A 23,236-nucleotide genomic window follows, 5' to 3' on the forward strand; every position below is an offset into this window, starting at 1 on the left:
GCAGGCCCCGCCTCCCCCGTCAATCACCAGAAGATCAGCCATCTCCTCCAATCACCTGCTGTCAAGTTCATCACACACCCAGAATTCTTCACTGTGTTGCACAGTAACTATGTGAGTCTCCACATACACAGACTGATACCTATTTACAGTATGGTGTGCTCAGAACTTTATAGTTATTGCTACAGGTCAGATGTAGGAGATATAGTGCATTCATTCATTAGTGTTGAAAAAGTCTGTTAGACCAGTTAATCATGATATAATGCTTCCCATGCTGAATCTATATCTATATCTATATCTAGCCTCAAAAACAGGATATCTTCTCCGTCTGTGTCATAGAGCCGCTGAAACGCTACAATGTTGCACTCTTAACATGTTCCTTTATCACCATGAACACACACGCTGTAGTTTATTGTGACCCAATCTCACACACACCGTCCTGCTGCCACAAATACTCACTAGAGCACCGAATGTGGATTAATCCGCTGCAGAAAATAGTCCCCAACAAAGGTACTATCTCCTCCTGTTTTAATCACTTTTGATAAAAACTACAAAGACCAGCTATTAAAGGAAATGACTGAGCCTTGTTTTTTTAAACTATATATTTGAAATCAATGAGTTTAGGGCTGTGAGCCTTTTTTATGAGCTTTTGACAGTAAAAATAATATAGATTATTGACTATTCTTTTAATATGAATGAAATGATATCTTGAATTGAAACAATTGCTGTTTAGCAGCCATCTTTGCACTCTCAGATGTCTCAGTGTCAGTTTGAAATCGAATCCTGCAAACTAATAATGTCACAATGACAGAGTGAAGGCAGTATTGACAACAAAAGACAAGTCTCTCATAATAAAATGATGAAGTGATGTAATGCCAGGAACAAGTCAGTGCTGCTCATGTTAGTTGGTTGATATTGTGTAATAAACTGTGTCAGGCACACCAGGAGAAGTAAACGTGTCCCTGTTCTCTGTGCAGGCGGCCTACCGGATGTTCACCAGCAGCAGTTGTGTGAAACACATGATCCTGAAGGTGCGTCGCGATGCCAGGAACTTTGAGCGCTACCAACATAACCGGGACCTGGTGGTTTTCCTCAACAGGTTCGCAGACACTCAGCTGGAGCTGCCAAGAGGCTGGGAGATCAAGACCGACCCCCAGGGCAAGGTAGGTTATGCAGAAGGACCCCTCCACTGGAGGGGATGGCTGTTAGCGTGTAGAAGGCACTGAGTCACACCTGGAATGCTAGCAAAGCCATATAACCAAAGGGCAAACCCTGGACTGATTCTCATGTTCGGCTCTTTGATCATGTTGTTTCATGCAGCATGAACCCCAGAGAAGGTCAGAGTCCTTCATGTGTACTGTAGATGAAGTCACAAACTGGAAGGTCACAGTATGAAACCGGCAAATACACACACCCTCTCAGTGCAGTGTGGTTGAGATGGTCTGTGATATTTGAGGAACAAAATGTACGATCATTTGTCCTCATCCTGTTCATTTAACAAACACAAAATACATTCACGACTACAAGGGCTGATCTGAAGTAAAGTGAGTAGTAATGTGTGTATCCGCCCCAGGAGAAAATGACCTGGGTTGTTGTAGAAGATTGTTATTTGCAGAGAGTAGTGAGTGCAGAGGGCAGTGGTGTTATGGACGATAGGTGATCCATGATCGTTCAGGATGCTCTGGTTCAAAATGAGCTAGGGACCAAACTTTTGTACGGATGTCAGTTTTTGAGCCACGACAATGGCCATAATGTGTCTTTCAACAGGCGAGGGACAATTGTTTTCATGCTGTTTGCTCCAGCAGCAGTCGTTGGTCACTTGCGGCTCCTACCGGCCGGTTAATCCATCCTGGGAGAGGGATCCCTCCTCTGTTGCTCTCCCACAGGTCTCTCCCTCTTTTCTCCCCGTTAAAGGGTTTTTGGGGGAGTTTTTCCTGTTCCGATATGAGGGTTCCGGTTCCGGGACAGAGGATGTCGTATGTGTACAGATTGTAAAGCCCTCTGAGGAAAATTTTTAATTTGTGATTTTGGGCTGTCCAAAAATATATTGAATTGAATTGAAATTGGATTAAGATCGATGAGGCATCAGCAGTCAATGACAATATAAAACCCACAATTTTCTTTCTAAATTACCGCAGCTATGAGTGGCAGATGGGTCAAGTAGTGTGCGAGGTGGTCTGCGGACAGACAGACAGACAGAGACACGCACATGAGCGCATGATCCCCTCTTTAGATAAACATACATAATAGCAATAAAATGTATGAACATTTCCATTCCGACTTTGTTCTGGATCAATATTTGACAGTACATAGGGTATCATTTCAGTCCCATCCTTTCTGTCTCCCAGTCTTTCTTTGTGGACCACAACAGTCGAGCCACGACCTTCATTGACCCTCGCATCCCTCTGCAGAACGGCCGGCTGCCCGGCCACCTGGCTCACCGCCAGCATCTGCAGAGACTACGCAGCTACAGTGCCGGGGAGGTACTCAGACATTTAATACCACATATATATTTCCCTTCCTAAAGTCTGGAGCTCTGGAGAGCATTTCGTGTTTTCTACATTACCTGAAGGCCCCGTAGTTCTCCAACAGGCTTGTAAAGGGAGGAGGGAGTGGAGGGGTATTTAGATGCTGCACTAAATCCTACACACGGCTCCTTTAATGTAGTGACACGCTCTCCATGAGCGGATGTGGCACTCAGTCACAAGCCTGATTGGTCCCTACTTGAAGACAAATTTATTGATACATTTTTACAAAAGGCTCAGTAGTTTTCTAAAACAGCTTTTTACTGCAGTTCTTTAACAAACGGTACACAAACAGGAGGAAATAGTGCATTAAACTCTAGTGGGTTTATGGTAATAGTGGAACATATCGACCAGTGCAACAAGGTGGCTCAATGATGTGTTTTCAACAGTTTATGACAACGATGGAGCTCTATGGCACACAGAAAGATACATCAGGCTCTGATACATTCACTGTTTGTTTGGGTACACGTGGGATATGTTGAATAGAAGAACATACTGAACATCACCAGACTTAACCTATAAACATCATAGCACTACTCAATCAAACAACACAACATTTCAGCTGAAGAACGTAAAAAAAGTGCAGGAAGATTCAGAATGAGAACCGTTTAATTGCCGAGGAATGTTGCACATACAAGGAATCTGACATGGTGGGTGGTGCATAACATTAAACAATCAACAATCAATCAACACAGTGCAAAAAATAGAAACATATTCAAATGTACAATAAAATATGTTTCTATTTTCAGGTTTTCATGGTTTTCAGGATTTTAGCTTGAATTCTAACACAACACGTAGCAATGCCAGAAAAGCAGCTGTGTCTCAGTGTAAAGCGTGTCCCGTTGCTGTTTGTTCTCAGGCCTCGGATGTGTCCAGGAATCGGGGGGCTTCTCTAATGACCAGGCCTGGAAACAGCCTGGTAGCCGCCATACGAAGCCAGCACAACAACTCCCAGCTGAGCGCTCCGTGTAGGCACCGTCACCAGCTCCATCAAACACATGCTCACATTGCTTTAGCCCTCACTGATTCTGACTTGCTCTGCGGGGATGTCTGACTGCTTCTCTGTCCCGTCTCTCACTAGCTTACAACGACAAGATCGTGGCGTTCCTTCGACAGCCCAACATATTTGACATGCTGCAGGAGCGACAGCCAAGCCTCAGCAGAAACCACGCACTGAGGTATGCTTCTTTCTAGAAGGACTGAATCACTAGTTCATTGCCATGGTCCAAGTTGGTGGGTGAGTTGGTGAACTTGTTGTCCCTTGGTTTGGTGTCTTTTCACACAGAGTAAGCATCACTTAATGCCATATGGGAATGTTTCCTCTCCTCATTGGTCGGACTAGTGCAGTGCCCGTTCGTACCGGGCCGACTGCTCGGCCCCTGAAGTGCCGCTTGCAGCTATGTCGAGAACCACTCATCGCTCGTTGACGCTAGTGAAGTGAAGAAGAGTTTGTTATAGCACATCCAACATCCAGCAGCAAAAAGGGAACAGCAGTCAATGAGCCGTGGTCTGTTCAGAACACACACACACACACATCATCGTGTTCTCTCTTTGCTTGACAAAATTGTGTTAACTGGCCTGTATTCACTGTTCTTGGTGTCCTCTTTTGGTTCTGTTGGTGAATTGTCTTTTGTCTTGCAATAAACAAAAAATAAAAAAAGACATTCTGCCCTGAAGCCACGCCCACTCTACGGCACAGACCGCTATCACTTGTTTATTAATATTGAGCATTTCGAGTATTCAAATTGCTCCAACTTCAACAGGTTCGCAGCAATACACCTGCTAAGTGTGAAGTGGATCAGATGAATTGTTCTTGAGATATGCAAAGAACACACTCACATACACAGATTCTATGCTCAAGAGTTACATATGTGTTTGGGGGGGGGGAGTAAACACAGTCTGTCAAGAAGGCTTGTCCAGGTCAGACTGTGAGTCATTAGCCAGCTAGCTAACTGTTGGTAGGGTTGGACCACTTTAACCCGAGCCCTTTGGTTGGGTTTGGGTTGCTGTTTGTCCATTTGGTTCAGTTCGTCTGATGGTCACTGAGCAGCGTCACTGTGGAGCAATATCCCCACCCAGATTCACCTGCCAGTCCTGGGATCCAACCAGCAACCCTGTGGTCAAAATGTTGCTTCCATAACGTTTGGACCCCCACTGAATGCACACATAGAAGCACCACAATCACCAGACATTGAGGTCTGAAGCAGCCGTTAAAGGAGGGAAAACACATAAGGTCCCAATGATTTGGGTCGTTGAGACTGACGGGACCAAGGTGAGGTCAGTTGGTAGTGACAACTTATGAAGTCACTTGTGTGTTGCCATGGGAGACATACAGTTAGACAAAAACAAGAAGACACATGGCGATTCCTTCAGATGCCTCCATAGGATATCCAGTCCACAGTCCCCACCAGCCTCTCCATCTATTTCCCTCCTCCTTCAGCCTTCTCAGTTCAAATGCCTCGCTGCATATCAACAGTGCAAGCTGCCGGGTGCTGTCCATGTTCGTTTTGGTAGAAGAACACAAGACAGGTGGCATATCGAGGGATTGGAGCGGCTGTCTACCTCCAGAACTCCAGTTACTGACCGGGGTTCATGTGTTTCAGCGCCATGCTGTTGGAAATGAATTGTCCCAGTTTAAATGGATTATGCTGCGTTTATATCGTGGAGGAACATTTGTTTTTATTACTGGACAGTTAAAGACCAATACAGAATGCTTTTTCTTTCTAATCTACATTACATCAAACTTGACGGATGATTGATTGGAACCTGCCTCAATGCAAATACAATCCTATGAATACTGATGGATGTTTCTTGATGGACAGAGAGCTGAAGAAGTCAGGAAGGATGCATCTCAGTCAACCCACTCATTTAAGTTGTATTGGTCATTTTAATTAATCTCAATATATGAAATAAATAACTGATGAGGACTTTGGTTGGCTGTTCAGGGAGAAGATCCACTACCTTCGGACAGAAGGTACTCAGGGGGTGGAGAAGCTGTCATGTGATGCTGACCTGGTCATCCTGTTGAGGTAGAGCACACACTGAACCCCAGTAAACCCGTGTTGGGTAGCAACGTCTTTTTTCTTTTACTCACAAATGACTGCTTTCACATGCATCCAATGCTTGAAAATCATAAATACATAATGTCTTGTGTGCTTTTCTGTTTCCTGCCCTTGTAGTCTATTCGAAGAGGAGATCATGTCGTATGTTCCTCCTCACCCCATCCACCCCAGCTTCAGCCTCTCTCCTCGCTGCTCCCCCGCCTCCTCACCACAGAACTCTCCTGGTAGGTCTTCAAGCATCACTAAATGTTTGGTGTGCAACATGAAACCTTCCTAGACGTGTTGATGATGTAATAGGAAGGTGGTTTCTATAAATATCCTTGTTATTGACGGTAAATGACAACATACCTACATCACATAGCAGGGAACAGATTCCTCTGTCAATGCGAATGGAATCTGGACATTATAAAGGTCATTCTATGGAAGACTTAACATACCTGAATCAAGGTGAAATCACATTAAAGTCACATTAAGTAATTCAATTAAGTACATTGTCAAATGTATTTCCTGATCAAATCAAAACACAACACCAAACCAAGTGAGAAGGTGAATGTTTACCAGCAGAGAGCAGCATAGACCTGCCAACACTACACGTAAAGCATGAAGAGGGAAACTAAAACTAGGAATGGAAACAAGTTATCCATGCCAGATTGAAATAAAAAAACAACCAAGTGTCCAATAAAAGCTTTGGGGTGGGACCATGGCCTGAGATTATAACTGCTGACTCAAGCTGATGGCTGCCATGACAGTCTTTCACATTTAAGCTGTTTCCTGTGGGATCTTCTTTGCACAAGACTGTTGTAGTTAACGTTACTGTGAGGGTTTTTAAACTGGCCGTATTGCTGGACCTGCTGGAGGGAAACATGTGCAAGTGAGAGGGATGCACTCTGGAGTCGCATCGACAGTGAAGATGCACACGAAGCTAGCATGCTATCTGAAGCACTCGCTCACCAACACACACTAACCTCACAATGGTTATCACTGCTGTTTGACAGAGCCTGCTGTGCTATGTTAGGGTGCACTAACGACATTGTAATGAGCTCCGGCAGGCCACAAGTGTGTGTGTGTGTGTGTGTGTGTGTGTGTGTGTGTGTGTGTGTGTGTGTGTGTGTTGGGTTATGCATGTTATTGATGCGAGGGTCTATAAAGGGTAATTGGGTCACAGCAGGGAAGCCTGCCTTGTAATTGTGCTTGATTCATTAGTTGCTTTACTTTCTTTGTGGAAACCTGAAGCGGTAAAACAAATCCACATCAGTGCGTATCCCACAGAGATCACTCACTTCCTCTTCTTCTTCTTCTTCTCTAGAAATGTGTTTTGATATCTGCCAGAGGAGGGAGACTCTCACAAATGTAGAAACTCTCCTAATTTCTTATTGCAGAGGATTATTTTCTCTTCCACAGTGTGAGAAAGATTGACTTGTCCAAAGCAGATTTAATGTGAGCTGGGCCGTGTTTTTGTGATTTGTATATATTCCTCTCTCGTCACTCAGTATGTTTAAAGCTGCAGAGTAAACAGTGTGTACAGTAAAACCCCAACAGAAAGCTAACCAACACCGCCATTTACCAACCAGCTCAGCTTTTAAACCACAGCTGGACTGACTAAGTTCCTCTGGGTACCACTGCTACAGTTTACACCGTATTAATACAGCGTATATTCTGATCATTAGCAGCACAATTAACAACAGACTTCTCCTATTTGAGTGACATATGAGATGTAATTTCTAGGCTAACGGTAAACTTGTACCAGCTAGCTAGAAGCTAGGAAGCTCATTGAAAGCTGAAAGAGGCTGCGTCATGTTTCCAGGTGTCAACGCTGTAATCTACGGTTCAATCCAAAAGAAACATTTCTGCCTTCAGCTAATATTAAATATTTACTTTTAACTAATGTATAAGTCATGATCACCAGTATAAAACCTATTTACTTATTTCTTCAACAGTGTATGAGAGCCATTGTAGGTCAAAATAATCTAAATGGCATTTTTTCCCTGCGAATGGAAGACTTCATAATCTCACAATCTCAACAGTCAAGTGTTTTTTCATGTAAATTTACAAGTTTAAAGTTTAATGTTTATTTGTGTTTTTTCTCTGAATGTTACCTCCCTTCCCCGGTTCCAAAACTATTATGGTTTACCTACAATGGCCCTAATTCACCGTCCAACATTTCAGAGTAAAATGTACTCAAATATTTTCACCACTGAATTTGTCCTATGAGCTATATAGCACCATATAAATAAGTTCAAATTGACTCTAGCTTGACAGGCTTCAACATTAAAATGTGAACTCACCAATATTACTAATCCAATAATATAATTATACAACCCTCTGAGTGGTACATTTAACATAATGAGCACTTTGACTTCTAATACCTAAATGACATTTTGTTGATCACCATACTGTTATGAGTATGTTGACCAATGGTATTAGACCGTTTACTTGAGTTGAGGATCTTCCTGGATCTTCGTGTTACGCAACATGTTGCCTCATATTGATGACATTTAACGTCTGACAGAGTCAGGGCCTTCATGACATTATTCTGACATCATTAAGCTCCTGGCATTTCATGTACAAGAGCTGTGAAACCTCTAAATGTCAGACTCTTATTTCATGCAATAAAGTGTTTTGAATGAACCTGTGTGTGTGTGTATGTGTGTGTGTGTGTGTGTGTGTGTGTGTGTGTGTGTGTGTGTGTGTGTGTGTGTGTGTGTGTGTGTGTGTACAGGCCTACAGAGGGCGAGGGCTCCAGCTCCTTACCGCAGAGACTTTGAAGCCAAACTGAGAAACTTCTACAGGAAATTGGAAGCCAAGGGCTACGGGCAGGGCCCGGGAAAGATCAAGTAAGACTGGGATTACACATGTGAAAGGATTTATTGTATCATCGCAGGTGGACGGCTCTAATACAGTATTTCTATATTCTCCCATTCGATAGAAGCAGTTACAGAGGATGTGATCACAGTTCTGACACAGCTCACAGCACATGATCATAATCTGCCCCACATACAGTACATGATCGTTGATGTGCATCATGTTAATTATGATATATCTATTGTGTGACTTTTTATCGCAGTAATATTGTAGTGTATGTGCTTTGTCCATCTAGACAGGGCCATTGAAAACAATGAGGTGATGCCCTCTGTTCCAGTATAGAATACATTACAGTTCAAATACATATAGAAACAAACTATTTCCCCAACAGAATTGTATTCTTGCCCTTGTTGTAAAATAAGAACAGTTGAGTAAATAAGATGTGAAAAAAGAATCCAGTGCCCTGCATGTGGACAGAAGCAGCAACATGAGAGCTGTCCTGGTTGTTGCAGGTTGCTGATCAGGAGAGAACACTTGCTGGAGGGAACCTTTAACCAGGTGATGGCATACTCCCGCAAAGAGCTGCAGAGGAACAAACTCTACGTCACTTTCCTGGGAGAGGAGGGGTGAGACACACACACACACACACACACACACACAATGTGTTACAGTGCAGGGTATCTTATGCTATTTCTTACGAGCTTTTGAAGCTCAAACTTGTGTGATTGAATTTGCCAACATGCTTGTTTTCACTGCTGGTTACAATATCACAAAGGTCCAGTGTGCAGCAGTTCTGGGGATCTATCTGTAGAAATAGAAAACAGTATTCACAACTATAGTTCATTAATGTATAATCTCCTGAAACTAAGAATCGTGTTTTCGTTCCCTCGGAAGGAGCTCTTCATAGCACAGGGCGTCAAATACTGGCTTGTGTTGCTCCTAAAGTAGTGATATTATGGTATGGATGGCTCTGAAGGCGTACGGCGTTACCACGGTTTTGCATTCAGCAGCTTACGTGACATCAGTGAGTGGGGGGGTATTCAGTTAGTAGCTATCTGGAACCACAGCACCAGATGCCACCAAATCCTCGGCAGGGACTGCCTCCACTGGACTCTCAACATGGCGGACAGATTAGCTGGCGGCACACACTGAGGTAGCACAGCTTAGCTCACTTATTTGACCTTGTTACTGTTATAAGTTAGCATGGCAGAAACATACGCAGTTTAAGTTGAGTGGTGCTGTTCCTGTAGGCTATCCACCTGATGACTTACGGGAAGTGAAGTAGTTTGTTATAGCATTCTATATATAAGAGGCTGTATGCAGCATCCAGCAGCCAAAGGGAATTGGAGTCAATGAGCCGCTGTCAGGCGGCAACCTCTGAATAGTGAAGCCATTGTGAAAGTGCCTTAAAAGCTGCATTCTCTCTAGTGTCCAACAGGGGGCGACTCCTCTGATTGTATAGAAGTCTATGAGAAAATGACTACTTCTCTCTTGATTTATTACCTCAGTAAACATTGTAAACATGAGTTTATGGTCTCAGTCTCTAGTTTCAAGTCTTCTTCAATACAGCATGATGTTCATTTAGTAAATGATGGTCCATTTAGAGTCAAACAGACCATAAAGCAGGGGATGCTTTAGGGCGGGGCTTATTGTGATTGACAGGTCTCTGCCGCTACCAGAGCTATATAGCATACCATGAACCAAATGTGTAAAGATGTTCCCTCTCTGTGTTGTCTCCTCAGATTGGACTACAGTGGTCCGTCCAGAGAGTTCTTCTTCCTCTTGTCTCAGGAGTTGTTTAATCCGTACTACGGTCTGTTTGAATACTCAGCTAACGATACCTACACCGTTCAAATCAGCCCCATGTCAGCATTCGTTGAGAACCACCTGGAATGGTAAGCTGTGCAAATCAAACACAGTCACACACAGTGACACACACATGTAAAGCAGCTTTGAGTACCTTTTAAAGCGCTATACAAATAAAATGTATTATTATTATACACCTAGTGAATCAGTGTTTATTGAAAAATACTGCAACTTTGGCGCTAATTGTTCATTACGTTTGTGATTGTACAATTTCTCTAATTTACCAACAAACCAGCTGATATCTAGCTGGAACAGTTTATGTATTTATTGATTTAATGTAGTCAGTTTATTGAAAACCCAGAACACTGTTAACAGACTATGGAGTAACATGACTTACAGTACAGAAGCCCTGAGGGGCAAAGTGAGGAAACACAAGTCTGGTGATCATTTTCTAGGTCTGATTGAAATTCTTTTTTTGTGATTTGAGAGCAGGTTGAACAATCATCTTTTTTAAACCTGTGTTTGTTGTTGTAATACTTATTTTGGCCACAAGAGGCTGAAGTTCACCTCTACCCCATGTTCTAAATAGGCCGTAAAGCACAGCACTTATTAAATTCATTTTAGCCAAAGGACAAACATAAGTTTGATATATAGAATGAGTTGTTTTTTTTATAGCTGCTGGCACTTTATTAAAGAAAGAAAGATTGTACTATTTGAAGAATTGCAGGTTTTCTGCAGATTACTGACCTGTAGTCATTAGGGGCTGATCATTATGTGTTTTGCTAAAAATACTGATATTGATCTATGATTTAAAGTGACAAAATAGACACGTTTGCATAAAAATGTGATGGCATATTAGTTTCACTCCCTTTAGCAGCCTGACATTGACGTCAACAGTGACATTCAGAAAAGAAAAGAAGAGAATTTAGAGAATACTGTATTAGTATCAGGCCCGTCCCTCATTTTACTAGTTCATGTGTCAAAGTTGTGTTTCATTGATTCTATTGTGTGTGTGTGTGTGTGTGTGTGTGTGTGTGTGTGTGTGTGTGTGTGTGTGTCCAGGTTCCGCTTCAGTGGGCGTATCCTGGGCCTGGCTCTGATCCATCAGTACCTGCTGGATGCTTTCTTCACCAGACCCTTCTACAAGGCCCTGCTCCGACTGTCAGTACACACACTACATGTTTGTTCTTCTGCAGACACACATACTCTTACTCTGAGAGTATTTACTTCTGAAAAACGCAACATCAGCTGTCAAGTGTATACACGTTTATTTTCTGCATAGACGATGTTAGGTGACTGTCTCTTTAAGGCTTCGTTAGACATGATACTCTCCCGGTTAACTGTGTTAGAGAACATCTGGTTCTTTGATTTAAAGTCAAAAGGTACAGCACTAAGGATCAACTACATTTGCTACAGTGAATATCCTGAAGGAACATCCACTCACTGTGGCGTGACGAGCAGGAGTTGTAGATCAAACTGTTCGGGAAACAGTTTGAATCAATTCACTTTTGGATTCTGTGTTCAATTTTGGATTAATTCATCAACTATGATCTGCAACTGCAACCCCTCAGAGATGAATTGACACAAGGATTGTGCAGCATGCTGGCATTGTGTTCAGTCGTTTTATGTGTGAGCTCCGTGTGTCCCTTCAGGTCCACAGACCTGTCTGATCTGGAGTATCTGGACGAGGAGTTCCACCAGTCTCTGCAGTGGATGAAAGACAACGACATCACTGACATCCTGGACCTCACCTTCACCGTCAATGAGGAGGTCTTCGGCCAGGTCAGCGCGTGTGACATACACAGTAGTGTTAATCTGGAATGTATGTTTGTTTCCACAATGACAACCTTCTACACGCTGCCTCTTGGGTTGCCAGGTGACGGAGCGGGAGCTGAAGTCGGGTGGCTCCAACCTCCAGGTGACTGAGAAGAACAAGAAGGACTACATCGAGCGAATGGCCAAGTGGAGGGTGGAGAGAGGAGTGGTGCAGCAGACGGAGGCGATGGTCAGAGGCTTCTACGAGGTAAACAAGGCTGTTTGGTTCATAGCACCATCAGATGCTTTCAACAACATCACTGTAAGGTTAACATTAGTTAAGAACCCTCATTTATAAATAGACCAATGAGGTCATAGGCCTTCTGTAAGCAGCTGTAGGGAGTGATATTTTAAACAATAAGACAATAAGATAACAAGTCCTAAATCATAATCCACCGTGGAACACTTTCACACATGTCAACACCTCCAAACAATCCACTATGTGACTATAACATGCGTAGTATATATACTATAATAGCTCATATAGACTGCATACATCATAATACACATGAGTGCGCCCACACAGCTGAACAGAAACATGTGCTTGTCTCTCCGTCCCAGGTGGTGGACTCCAGGCTGGTGTCTGTGTTCGATGCGCGGGAGCTGGAGCTGGTGATCGCCGGTACAGTCGAGATCGACCTCATTGACTGGAGGAGCAACACCGAGTACAGAGGAGGTGTGTGTGTGTGTGTGTGTAAAACCCATAGACTGTATACATGGCTACATGGATGACGCTTCTCCACTTCCTCCCACTACGCACAGCCATCTGGTGTTGGTGACATCACTTGGAGCTAGAGTCAGCGCAGTAGCGAATGGGGAGGGAAGCCGTGGTATCGAGCTCACGCTCACGCACCCGCCTGAGCTAATCGTGGGCACGACCGCAGCTTGTTAGCGTGAGACACCTAGCTGCTGCGTTAGCACCATTGTAGCTGTTTGGCTAGAAAGACACAAACCATAATATCTCTATGAATACATTTAAAATCAAAATGACTTATGTTCTATTCCACAAACTCGCTGTCAGTGTTTCAGAAACATCATCTATGATATGAACACAAGAGGGTCCCACAGCGCCAGCTAATCATGTCAGTGGAAATGTTGCTAAGCTAGCTAGCGACACTATGCTGACAATGTACCATAGACTGTGTTCCCTCCATCTGTACTCAGCTAGCTGCTATGTTAGTGTAGCAGAGGGATGCTAAGCAGACTAAGCTAGCGATGCAAATTATTTTGCGATTTTATGAATGGTATCTGGTGATCTTTATGCCCCTAGCACGTTGTTTTTTTTAGTTGGAGGGGCGGGCTTTATGGCCTGCCTGTCACTATGGAGCGATCAGGATGTTTTGTCCTCACTTTCGGGGAGCTGTCATGTCGTCCATCTTTATATACAGTCTCTGATCAAACAGTACCTGGAATACTGCAACACCCCTTTTAATCCTCGTATGAACATGAATAATAATATGGATCAGATCAGCTAGAGCACATCTGGATTTAGTCTGTGTTTCATTTCACTGAGATCTTAGAACAGGGGTGTCAAACTCATTTTCACTCTGGGCCACATCAGCTTCATGGTTGCCCCCAAAGGGCCGGTTGTCAGCGGGGGGGGCGACTGTTGCATCTCCACCACATCCGCTGGTGGAGGTGTGCACGCGCGGATCGGGGAGGAACTCCGCCGTTCGCGATACAGAGGGCAGAGGATAGTTGTAAATTGTATCAAGACTGACTTTTCAATTTATTTTTTTTTACTTTTTTTTTTTTTGCTGGTGGATTCGCGTAAAACGACGTGGCGAGTCGGATTTGGCCCGCGGGCCGGGTGTCTGGCATCCCTGTCTTAGAACTAACCTTCACAGTACTGGACTCTGAATGGTCAGCAACAGATCCGTTTTCATTCCAGTTGACATAATGCTGGTCTAATGTAACCGTTTCCTTAAATAAGTGTGAAAAGAGTATATAAACCAAACCGTTCCCTGTTTTCCAAAATACCAATATTGACCTTTTATAGTTTAATTTAATACAAATTACATCAGTTTCTTGATACACACCATATGCATTATTAATAGAACTGGTCAATACTAGCCTCTCTATGCTTATTCTGTCACATGTTGACTCCCTGACTCCATCACCAGGTTACCATGACGGCCACATAGTGATGCGCTGGTTCTGGGCTGCTGTGGAGCGGTTCAACAACGAGCAACGCCTCCGCCTGCTGCAGTTCGTCACCGGGACGTCCAGCGTGCCCTACGAAGGCTTCGCCGCGCTGCGGGGATCCAACGGCCTGCGGCGCTTCTGTATCGAGAAGTGGGGCAAAGTCACATCACTACCGAGGTATCTAAAGCGGTGTCCTGTAAAGCCTCGTTCAAACTCTTCCGCTCTCAGCACTTTGTTCCTTCAAGTCAATGGACCTGCTGCCTGCTCCACCCCTCACACTCATCAGAGGGCTTGGTTCAATCACTTAGTTCAGGCCCAAGCTGATTGGATGAGCTCATCACAGTCCTGTGACAGCCACAGATAAGGGATTGTTGGCTTTTTTTGTCAGAGCATTTGATTTATTGATTGCTGCCAGGAGAATTTCAACAAATATAGCAAAGACATTTTTTTACCAACCCTGGTTATAAACAATCAGTTACAAAAAGAGTAGCAGAATGTTTTTCTTTCTAATTGTTGCAGCTCTAGCATCACCTGATTTAACACAATCAGCGTTTGCTGATAGTGAGTCAACTTCTGAATGAATAAAAAGCCATATTGGTGTGGGGACACAATACAGTTTACTTCATTACTCTGTTTTCATACAGACCCTCTTTTATCTTGTAGAATTAAACTCTTTGGGACAAAAAAACAACAACTCCTCTTTCAGATTGTTGCCTGCATTTTTTGGTAATATTCAGGAGGCGGTGAAGACGTTTAAAATCGCATCATTTAGCATCACAGCCACTGAAATTGCAAACCATTCTCACTCCCAACTCGTCAAATACTGATACGCACCAAGGAACCTTTAGTATCTGAATGAGATGCACCAGGCTTCAACTAACACAAATGTAAACCCATACGAGTTATCGTTAGAAGCTCGGAGCAACTGATGTAGTATAAAGTCACCACCCGTCAGGGTGGACGGGTCAAACAGATTCGGGACTTTCACCCGGGGGACCGCTGTTCGTCAAAGTTTACTTAGAAAAAAGACACTATGCCTGTAACCAGCTGAAACTTGACACGTTGTCTCTGACATGTTTAAAACTGGCTGGACGGGAACCTAAAGCTCATAGTTTGAAGCTTGGGGCCACTGACCATGCTGCTGTGTTTAACGGGTTGGAAGAGAGAACATGTTGGAAATAATCCCAAAATGTCACCTCTGTATTTTTGCGTGCAAAGCAACAATACTTTCGGCCTTTAGTCCCTGCAGGTTTGTACCACACGTAGCACTTTGGACCAGTAGTATGAAGGGTCCAAAGTCGTTCCTTTCACTCTAAAGGTCGTGGTGGCTGGTGAGATACAGAAATCTGCTTACCACCTATAAATGTACCATCACTTTGGGTCAGTGTATATTATTTCATCACCAGAAGCTTAACACGCAGTGTGAAATGCTCTGACGTGAACTGGCCTCATCAGTTGGCTGCAATGCTCAGGCTCAGCAGAGCAGCTATTTTTGGTACTTCCCCTCCTCTGTATTTCAAGTAGATATTGTGCAAGGTGTGTTCGTCTGACCTTCCAGCAGGACCTTCATTTAGTAAAGAGCGGTTAAAATGTGAGCGTGCTCAGCAGAAACAAAGAGCGGGGCTCCTGTTTCACTGCAGAGCGGGAAAAGGGCCAGAGCTCGACTACGTGGACAGTGGGAGCTTCAGCATCTGCACATATACTGCAGGGCTACTAATGACAGCAGGTCTGGAGGGTGTGCAGGTGTGTCTGCGTCTGTGTTTGTGTTGAGGTGGTTTTAAAGTGACTTTAGAAAGAAGAAATAACATTAAAACAACAAAACTTGCTCAGTTCTAAACATTCAGGGGTTTTGCTGCTACAGCTTTACTTTAACATGTAGCTTGTTGTGGCTAAAGTTAGCTAATGTTAGCAAACTGTAGGTTGATCTTGCTGTGTACTGGATATTACACAGACTGTTTGCTGACTTTCTAACACTTCTCTACTGCTGCTGCTGCATTCTTTTTTAGCATTAACCATGAGCTTGTAATTGTCACTTGAGGCCACAGGGGGCGCTGTTAAGCAACTAATGCATGGGCTCACTTTAGAGGTGCCCTGTGCTGCAAAACACAGCGAGGTCGCTGAGGCCTGACAAACCGTTCTGAATAACTGTCTTATCAGTATTTTGAACGCAGCATTGCTTACAGTCTCTGCCTTTTGTTACGGCCTACTGTGATTGGTAGAGTAGTGTGACATCATTGGTAGGACTGTGTTTCCTGACACCCTGCGTTTAGTATTTTTGTGTGTCCCTGTGCACAAGACAAAATAAAGCAGTTCCATCGTGCTACAAGAGGTCAGAAACTCCACAGGGAACCTGTACATTGAGATTCACGGTCATGATATCAGACGGGTCAAGTGTGTACCTATAAATGTTAAAGTGTCCACATGTCCTATTTTTTGTTTCTATATCTGCATGGCTGTGTGGATCTGTGTGACGTAAATATTGGCATCTGCCTATGTCCACAAGCAGCCCAGAATGTATGATTTAAAGGAATACTTCACCCACAAAATGACCATTTGTATATCAATTTCTAACCCCATGTTAGCTTGAGTTTTTTCTCTAATGCCTTCAAAGTGAATGATGAATCCAATAAACGGAGTAAACTCTTGATGAAGTTAAGCAGATTGGGGACAGGGTTAATGACGGCAAAACTAAATCAGTTTACAAACTCACACAACTTGTGCAGGTAGTTCAAGTCTGGTTTATCAAGTCTATACTTCCCAAACACATGCATCCTCACCAAACTCTCACTGTTAACCTTCAGACCCTACTTCACACGCTGAGACTTTGCAGGAGAGGAAGTGGAGGAAGTGTTTCACTACATGCAGTAGCGTTACTACTGTGTTCATTTGTCTATGGTGTCGTTTTTATGATATGGTTAATATTGAGCGGGATACGTGTTTTAGCGCTGCAGTGTTGCTGGATTGATTTGTTGCTTTGTTGTCATGTAAATATGTGTGACTGGTTCTTGTGAGTTTGTTCTTGTCATCATGTTAATTACATTGATTTTGACTATATGCGTTGTCCGTTAATGACGAAGCATCCCGTCGTGCGCGGGGTTTGGGTCGGACATTTGATTCTCTGTTTGGGGTTTTGTTTTCTTAAATGTTTTCTTTTACAAAGCAATAATTATGGTCTGGAGAAATGGGGATTGTGTGGCGATTGCTTTAGCCCTGTTTGAATCAGTAGGGAACAGCTAAACGCTGCGGGGAGAGTGTGTAGGGTGTGTGCTGCTGTTGTTTTCCTGCTAAGCTAGTTTAGCATAGTGTGCCTCCCAGAACACACGCGCCTCAGACAGCATGTTGCCAGGTTGAGCGAAGTCCACCGAAAACATTATATTTCCCACAATTTAAGCTTCTGCATTTTCCAAATGCACTAGTATTATTCAAATGTATTGTTCGGTTCGTAAGCCTTTTTTTCCCGAACGGTTTAATACGAATACGTGTATTGTTACACCCCTAGAAACAAATAATAACCGTAGCTGTGGCGTCATAATGAGGTTATTAGGAGGTGGTTCAACTGTAGTAGGACAGCACTGAAGGCCCAGGTATGAAATGCACGGCCCGTCACTAGTGTAAGGTATGTATTAGGGTGGAGCCAGGAGACGTTAAGCTTAGCTCAAAAAGACTTTAAGCAGGTTGAATACAAAAAAAAAATACAAAAATCGATGTAAAAACCACACACTCTCATTTCACAGTGCTTTCTCTGCTGTCCTGGCGCAGTAACTTTAGGAAACTTCTACTTGTTTCCTGGCAACCCCATGATGACACTCAAGGAAGCCACTGTGCACAGTGACTTCAGTAGACAATAAAAGCATCGTTGTATACAAGGGAAAAACTATATACAGATATGATACGCTGACAATGTCTCATTCCAGGTGCATATACCACAGTATTGAAGAAACCTTTTTGCAGAAATAAAAAATGTATATTTTCTGACATGTTTTGTGTTGGTGTCCTTGATCCTCCTAAATAAATGTGAGTTGTACAGTGTGATATGAGCTTCAGGTATTCTCCTCTTGCCTTGACTCTCCATACTCTTAACAGTCTACCTGTCTCTCTCTCTCTCTCAGGGCTCACACCTGTTTCAACCGTCTGGACCTGCCTCCATACCCCTCATACACCATGCTGTATGAGAAACTGCTCATCGCTGTGGAGGAAACCAGTACGTTTGGCCTGGAGTGAGCCCCACAAGGACAACATCAGCACCGCATCCCTCTCTCTGGGACGCCAGTTGAGCTAAAACATGTGAAATCTTGTTGGATTGATACGTCGTAAAGATACCTGGATTGTACTCGACAACGTTTTTGGTCATGTGGATATATGTCACTGTTATGGTACTGTGTGTTAGAGTTAGCTACGAGGATCTTTATGACAGCACCCAGCACTTACAGTCAAATTATAGCTACACAATAGCACTGAAAAAAATAACTTTACATACAATCTAATACAAAAACTATGGCCGCTACATACCTGACAACTTGTTGGAATTTATCTTTAGATATATTCGTACTACTCAGTTAACTATCTGAATTCGCAGCAAGGATTTAAGTGATAATGTAATGAATGACTAAAACCTATGGTGTGCTCTTATACTGTAAAGACAAGGAGGAAAAAAACAAATGTAGTCAGAAAGAAAAGTATTATAATTAGACTAAGACACACATTAAATAGAAACAGAAATAATATAAACAAGTTCAGAAGAATCTATAAACGTGGCTTTAAAGAAGTGGTTCAAAGCAGAATACAGATTTTAAAGAAAGCTCCTCAGATGGATGCAAACTCTGGTAGCCCTGATGCCAAAGGAACAATTCTGTCTGGTCTTTAATCTGGAGAGCCTACAAGGATCATTATATTTTTTATCAGGACTGTGGGGGACCAGTAGGAACCTGCCTGAGTCTGGGATCTGGCACATAAAGAATTAAATAAATGTGATGTAGCTTTGTGCCAGAAACCAGCTACCAATGTAATGCTTGAATTATATAGATTCTGTCTACTGGCTCCAGGCAGAGCTGCACATTAAGACAACAGACAAAAACATGCAGATCGGTACCAGAAGTCTAAGCAGCAGGAGATAGAAGGATGGATTACTTTTTCTAGTCCACTTTGCATTTGGATTTTGAGTTCAAGAAATCATGGAAAACGATGGCAGTTAAGGAATCATGCACTTTGCAAGGTGATTAAGAAGATAGGCTAAAGCTTTCAGGATCACTAATATGTTTTATTGGCAGAAACATCTCGATGTGAAGGCAAAAATATATACGTTTGAAGATAATGCAATGACTTCAGGAAGAGTCTTGTAAATTAAAAAGAAAATAGAGTCCAAATCTGATCCCTGAGGGACATGGTGAGGTTTTCTATGAGATTATGAAAATTATTTACTAGGGAAATAGAAGCTCAACCACTGGAGGGATGCATCAATGTCTATAATAGTTAAGCCAACCATATATATTATCTTGTTATACTCTCAGATACCTATAGCAATGAAGTTTCTTTATTAAGCAATGTCAATGTCTTCTCTGCTCCCTGAGGAGCAGAGATACAAGAGAAGTGCTAAAAGTCTTTCTTTTGCTTAGAAATACGAGTGGTCTGGCCCTCTGGGACTGGGGAACGAGTAATATAGGGATACTTCAAAAAACAATCGGCCTCTGGTTTAATTCAGAGACAGTACACCAAGAGCCAATCCAGGTGAAGGGTGTGATATATCCCTTTAAATAGGTGGTTCTAATGGGTAGGCACAGACTCAAGGACCATCAGAATACTTTGTCCAGTTCGGATACTCAAAAAGTATTGGTTCAGGAAGGCCTAGATCTGGACCTGCAACATACCGTTCTCTGCCTCCCGCTGGTTCAGTCCAAAGTGAGGACAGCAGCTGAGCATAGACCTTTTCGTGTCCTCCTCTGAATGGGCTATACTGTTACTGACACAGAACTCCAACAATCTCTCCAAGCTTTCTGGATCTGCTATGCTTTCAAAAGACAACGATGTCACGTCTCCTCTATCAAAGTAGCCATCGATTCCAATACAAGGGCTTCTGGGATTCCGTCCGTGGAGATCGAGTGCGATCATGCCGAACCTGGCAAACCCGTAGTTCATGATTCCTTGATGACAAAGAATGGACACTGTCTCCAGCTGGCAAAGGAGACTTTCCATGAATCCTTTGTGAATGGGAGATGCTTGTACTCTTGTTTAAGTCCTCCACTGATGAACTCGTGACTGTGTACCTTCACCATCTTTGCACGGTGCAGGTACTTCAGTATCTCAAACCCCGTACTGTCTCAAACAGCAATGCAGCATGTAGGTCTCCAAGGACCTGGGATCAACGGATCGGCTCCCTGATCTGGTCCTCTTGGTATATACCTGTGATGTGCACAGGGGCCCTTGGACAAACCAGTGTAATATATGCAATAGTTAAGACCTTTACTCCGATGTGTTCCACAGTCTACCGTGTTCTTTTAGACAATAACCGACCGCAGTGAACCCTCAGCATTCTCAGCCCCTCATCTCCATCTCTGGTCCAGTAATGGAGCTGTGCCTCACGTGTGGCCTGTGGGGTTGTGGCACTCACTCGTTAGTACTTGAGCCTGACAAGAGGAAAGTCCTCACTTCAGATTTTGCCTTGGTTCTTTTTGGAAACCCTCTGCATGTTCTCCCAGTGTTTGTGTGCATCAGACACGAGTCAGGTTCATTGGAGACTAGCCCATTTACATGAAGCCCCCTCATGCGTCTTGGGAAGATAGCTCTCTGATATCAAACAAGCTAAGTATACATGCAACCAAGGAGCATTCTGTTAGAAAGAAGGCTTAGAGGCTCCAGGCTACATTAGCCACCACTAGCATCACACACCCGCCTCTCATTGGTGACCTAACCGTAACCAACGCTAACTGCAGTTTATTTGCCATGACGACAATCTTTCCCCAACCTTAACTATACCGTAGTTGCCATGCGTTGATATTGTACGAAATGTACGAACATTTTTTTTTATGTTGCCATTGGATGTAAAATACTTTTTTTTAACATTGTCATTGAACTTATATGGGGTTTCACAGAATCATCCAATATGAACAAGTTATGATACACTTGAAATGCCAAGTGTATATAGGGCCTGAATTACACAGGGTTAAAGCATTTCTCTTTCAACACTGAGAACCTATATTATAGGTTATTCACCCAAGGCATGCTGGGATAGGATCCAGCCCCTGAACCCTGAATAGGACTAGTTGGGTGTAGGGAACAGATAAATGCGACCTCTGAAGATTCTGACACACGGCCACATGTTTGACCACAGCAGAACCTTTGACCCTGGTTCAAAGGTCACATTTTTATTGTTTTCATTTGAAAGACCCAAATGGTGCTTTATTTGCTCGTGAGCTACAGAGGTTATCACAATGGGAAACAGAAATACAGGATTTTACCATTAAATTCTTGCAGAAGTCTATAAATATATATATATATATATATATATATATATTCAGATAGTATATAGAGATACCATATATATATATATATATATATATATATATATATATACAGGACTGTCTCAGAAAATTAGAATATTGTGATAATCCCCATACGTGTGATTTAGTTTACTGAACCAAGCTGAGTGTTTTTCAAGGCTCAGGAAACCCTTGCAGGTGTTTCGAGTTAATTAGACGATTCAAGTGATTAGTTGAATACCCTACTAGTATACTTTTTCATGATATTCTAATATTTAGAGATAGGATATTTGAGTTTTCTTAAGCTGTAAGCCATAATCAGCAATATTAAAAGAATAAAAGGCTTGCAATATTTCAGTTGATTTGTAATGAATCCAGAATGCATGACATTTTTGTTTTTTTAATTGCATTACACAAAATAAAGAACTTTATCACAATATTCTAATTTTCTGAGACAGTCCTGTATATACATTTAGTCAGATGAGTAGTACTACGGACATCCTAGGCAGTGACGAGGCCTTATCCACGCATCTCTACAACCACAAGGACAAGGCTGTGATTATGTTGCATCTTCCCTCTCTTTTTTTTTCTACAATCTTTTGTACTGTTATTTATACTGTATTGTATTTATAAGTAAGGGGAAGTCCCGAAGCTTTCCTTGAATGTTTTATTTGTTTGCGTTATTTCTTTTTTTGTTTGACGATATGATCAGAAGAGTTTGCCTTCACTTTTGAAGCCTTTGAGTTTTGATACGCGTGTCTTTTCTATTATCTATTAAGCTCGCTGGTCTGTGTCTGTTTCCATTCATATTTCTCTGTTCTTCTATCCACCACTCTCTGTGGTCACATCGTCTGGTTCATTATTGAGCTTCTGTCAATGTTTTCTGGACTTTTTCTTCCATGTCTTTCTGTCATAGAGCTGCATGTATCCAGCAAATACTCTGTGTTTCTGACAGTTATGACAACAAGTGACGTCCATAAAAATAGTAGATTTTTATATGTAATTTGTTGAAAATGTAAAGACTGTGTATGGAAGTCTTGTTTTTATTGGGTTGATAATGTTGAACACATTATTGTGGAAAAGAATTGGTTACCAACACTACCATAACACTTATATGTAAGTGCATTGATAGCAGCTATTGTAGAAATATTTAAATAAGCTTATGGAGAGGTGAAGAATCGTAGGGTGTCTACACAAAGGTGAGGTGTTTGTGTCTTTTCAAGCTATTTATTTGTCTAATTTATTTTTGAAAGGGAATTTAACAAAGGGAATATGTGAATGGATGGATGGATGGATGGATGGTGACACTGAAGCATGCGTATTGTTTTTTGTTTCCTGTTTTGTGTGTGTGGATTAAACACATATGTACATAATGTTGGAAGGTACAGTTCTGAATCTGAACGGGTTGCTAAATACTCAGGCTGTGCTATCGCTCCACCACACCATACAACTGTTTATGAATCTCAATAAAAACGGTCACTTTGTTACTCTGCTTCTGTTACTGTGTGGATATATTCTACTGAATGAAACCAAGGAAAGACATGGATGATCACATGACCTCATCACAGGGTAACTGAGTGGCCATCCGCTAAAGGTGAGCGTCCACTCTTAC

At 42.6% G+C, this 23,236-nt stretch overlaps 1 protein-coding gene across 1 annotated transcript in view; it reads left to right on the forward strand.

Annotated features, from left to right (window-relative positions):
* The window catches only part of hecw1a (HECT, C2 and WW domain containing E3 ubiquitin protein ligase 1a), a gene marked incomplete at its 3' end in the record, with an annotated part of 55,065 nt that extends 36,692 nt beyond the window's left edge, over positions 1 to 18,373 (forward strand). Inside the window, exons 14-29 of the mRNA XM_079181466.1 lie at positions 5 to 111; positions 975 to 1,160; positions 2,346 to 2,480; positions 3,382 to 3,490; positions 3,604 to 3,700; positions 5,468 to 5,551; positions 5,702 to 5,808; positions 8,304 to 8,418; positions 8,899 to 9,012; positions 10,129 to 10,281; positions 11,255 to 11,353; positions 11,845 to 11,974; positions 12,069 to 12,215; positions 12,569 to 12,683; positions 14,131 to 14,329; positions 18,262 to 18,373. Coding sequence (XP_079037592.1) covers positions 5 to 111; positions 975 to 1,160; positions 2,346 to 2,480; positions 3,382 to 3,490; positions 3,604 to 3,700; positions 5,468 to 5,551; positions 5,702 to 5,808; positions 8,304 to 8,418; positions 8,899 to 9,012; positions 10,129 to 10,281; positions 11,255 to 11,353; positions 11,845 to 11,974; positions 12,069 to 12,215; positions 12,569 to 12,683; positions 14,131 to 14,329; positions 18,262 to 18,373 — 2,009 coding nt within the window. The remainder of the gene's footprint in view (positions 1 to 4; positions 112 to 974; positions 1,161 to 2,345; positions 2,481 to 3,381; positions 3,491 to 3,603; positions 3,701 to 5,467; positions 5,552 to 5,701; positions 5,809 to 8,303; positions 8,419 to 8,898; positions 9,013 to 10,128; positions 10,282 to 11,254; positions 11,354 to 11,844; positions 11,975 to 12,068; positions 12,216 to 12,568; positions 12,684 to 14,130; positions 14,330 to 18,261) is intronic.
* Between the last annotated feature and the right edge of the window lie 4,863 nt (positions 18,374 to 23,236).

This window comes from Pholis gunnellus (assembly GCF_910591455.1).
Source record: "Pholis gunnellus genome assembly, chromosome: 20".
NCBI lineage: Eukaryota > Metazoa > Chordata > Actinopteri > Perciformes > Pholidae > Pholis > Pholis gunnellus.